The sequence below is a fragment of the Phalaenopsis equestris genome, unplaced genomic scaffold (genome assembly GCF_001263595.1).
Source record: "Phalaenopsis equestris unplaced genomic scaffold, ASM126359v1 Scaffold198645, whole genome shotgun sequence".
In the NCBI taxonomy this organism is placed as follows: domain Eukaryota; kingdom Viridiplantae; phylum Streptophyta; class Magnoliopsida; order Asparagales; family Orchidaceae; genus Phalaenopsis; species Phalaenopsis equestris.
In genome coordinates this window covers 9849-11062 of record NW_018218556.1, presented here as the reverse complement: position 1 = coordinate 11062, position 1214 = coordinate 9849, and the positions used below count along the sequence as shown (strand labels likewise).

Below are 1214 nucleotides of genomic sequence, written 5' to 3'. Positions count from 1 at the left end.
AACCAAATAGTCCATTAGCTTCATAGAACTAGCTACTCTACAATATTCTTTTCAACAAACCAAATGTCTCATGCATGGTGGCGTCATGACACCCTCCAAAGAAATTGAAAAAGTGCGGATCTTCTGCTATGATACAATAGGGACTTCTTAGAGGAGCTAATGAGAGGAGAGAGCCTAAAAGAAAAGAATTGTACATCCATGGATTCACCAAAAAAAGTGAATTGAAAACTGATTCAAGCCAAACATTCCATTCAATAAATGAAGCAATTAAGATTGAAAACAACAAAATAGGAGTAAAACAAAATTATAAGGTCCAACTAAAGAATTATTCTCAACTTTAACTTCATATTGCATTACAACTCTTGAATGAAATTTAAAGTTGGGGCCATTTACATACATATCACCTAATTTGCATACATTTACATGTAAAACATCTAAATTTTACTCTCTACATTTATATCACTATTGTAATACACATTTCATGTTTAGAAATGTGCCATTTATATAAAAATTAAAAAGGAAGTGCTAAATACATAATTACATTGGCACTAGTGGTCCCATCACAAAATCCAAAATCCAAAATCAGCGATTCTAGTGGACGGAGGTTCTCCCCTCCTTTCCTCAATTATAGAACTCGACATCTCCTCAAAGGCTCCGCTTGCTCACCCTCTCCTTCGTCTTGTAATAATGGCGCTTCGTATCTCCCTGTCTCCTTCGGCGTCCCTCCGAGGAACGTCTTCTCATCGCTCAACGGCGGTGGTGGCTTGGTGCTCTCATCACCGGCTGCTCCCGGCAGATTCGGGCCGAAGAACGGCGGCGATGATCTGGAGGGATGCGAGGAGAGGACTCAGGGTTTCACCCGTGCGTTCAAGCCTGGAGATGGTGGAGCCGACTGTTGGTCAAGTGACGGAAGTTAACAAGGACACGTTCTGGCCCCTCGTCAAGGCCGCCGGGACCAAAATCGTTGTCCTTGATATGTATACCCAATGGTAGCAAACCTTACTTCCTCCAATTTTACACGATTCTTTGTTTTTAGTTTTTATTTTTTTATTTTTCCTGTCGGTATGTTCTAATCTACGGTGGCTGTTTACTTGCTTACTCTGGATATTATGCTAGATAGTTCTGCGTAGACTGCAGCGATCTGGTATTCTGTTTTTGGTAACGTATTTTTGTTAATATGTGCTTGAGTAATCGATCCGGATGGTAGCCTTTTG

General features: G+C 40.6%; 1 protein-coding gene across 1 annotated transcript; it reads left to right on the top strand.

The window, feature by feature from the left end:
- Positions 1 to 588: 588 nt before the first annotated feature.
- On the top strand, positions 589 to 993 carry LOC110035630 (thioredoxin F2, chloroplastic-like). The gene has a single exon (XM_020739890.1). The coding sequence runs from the start codon at positions 688 to 690 to the stop codon at positions 991 to 993; it is 306 nt and encodes a 101-aa protein (XP_020595549.1). The 5' UTR covers positions 589 to 687.
- The last annotated feature ends 221 nt before the right edge of the window (positions 994 to 1214 follow it).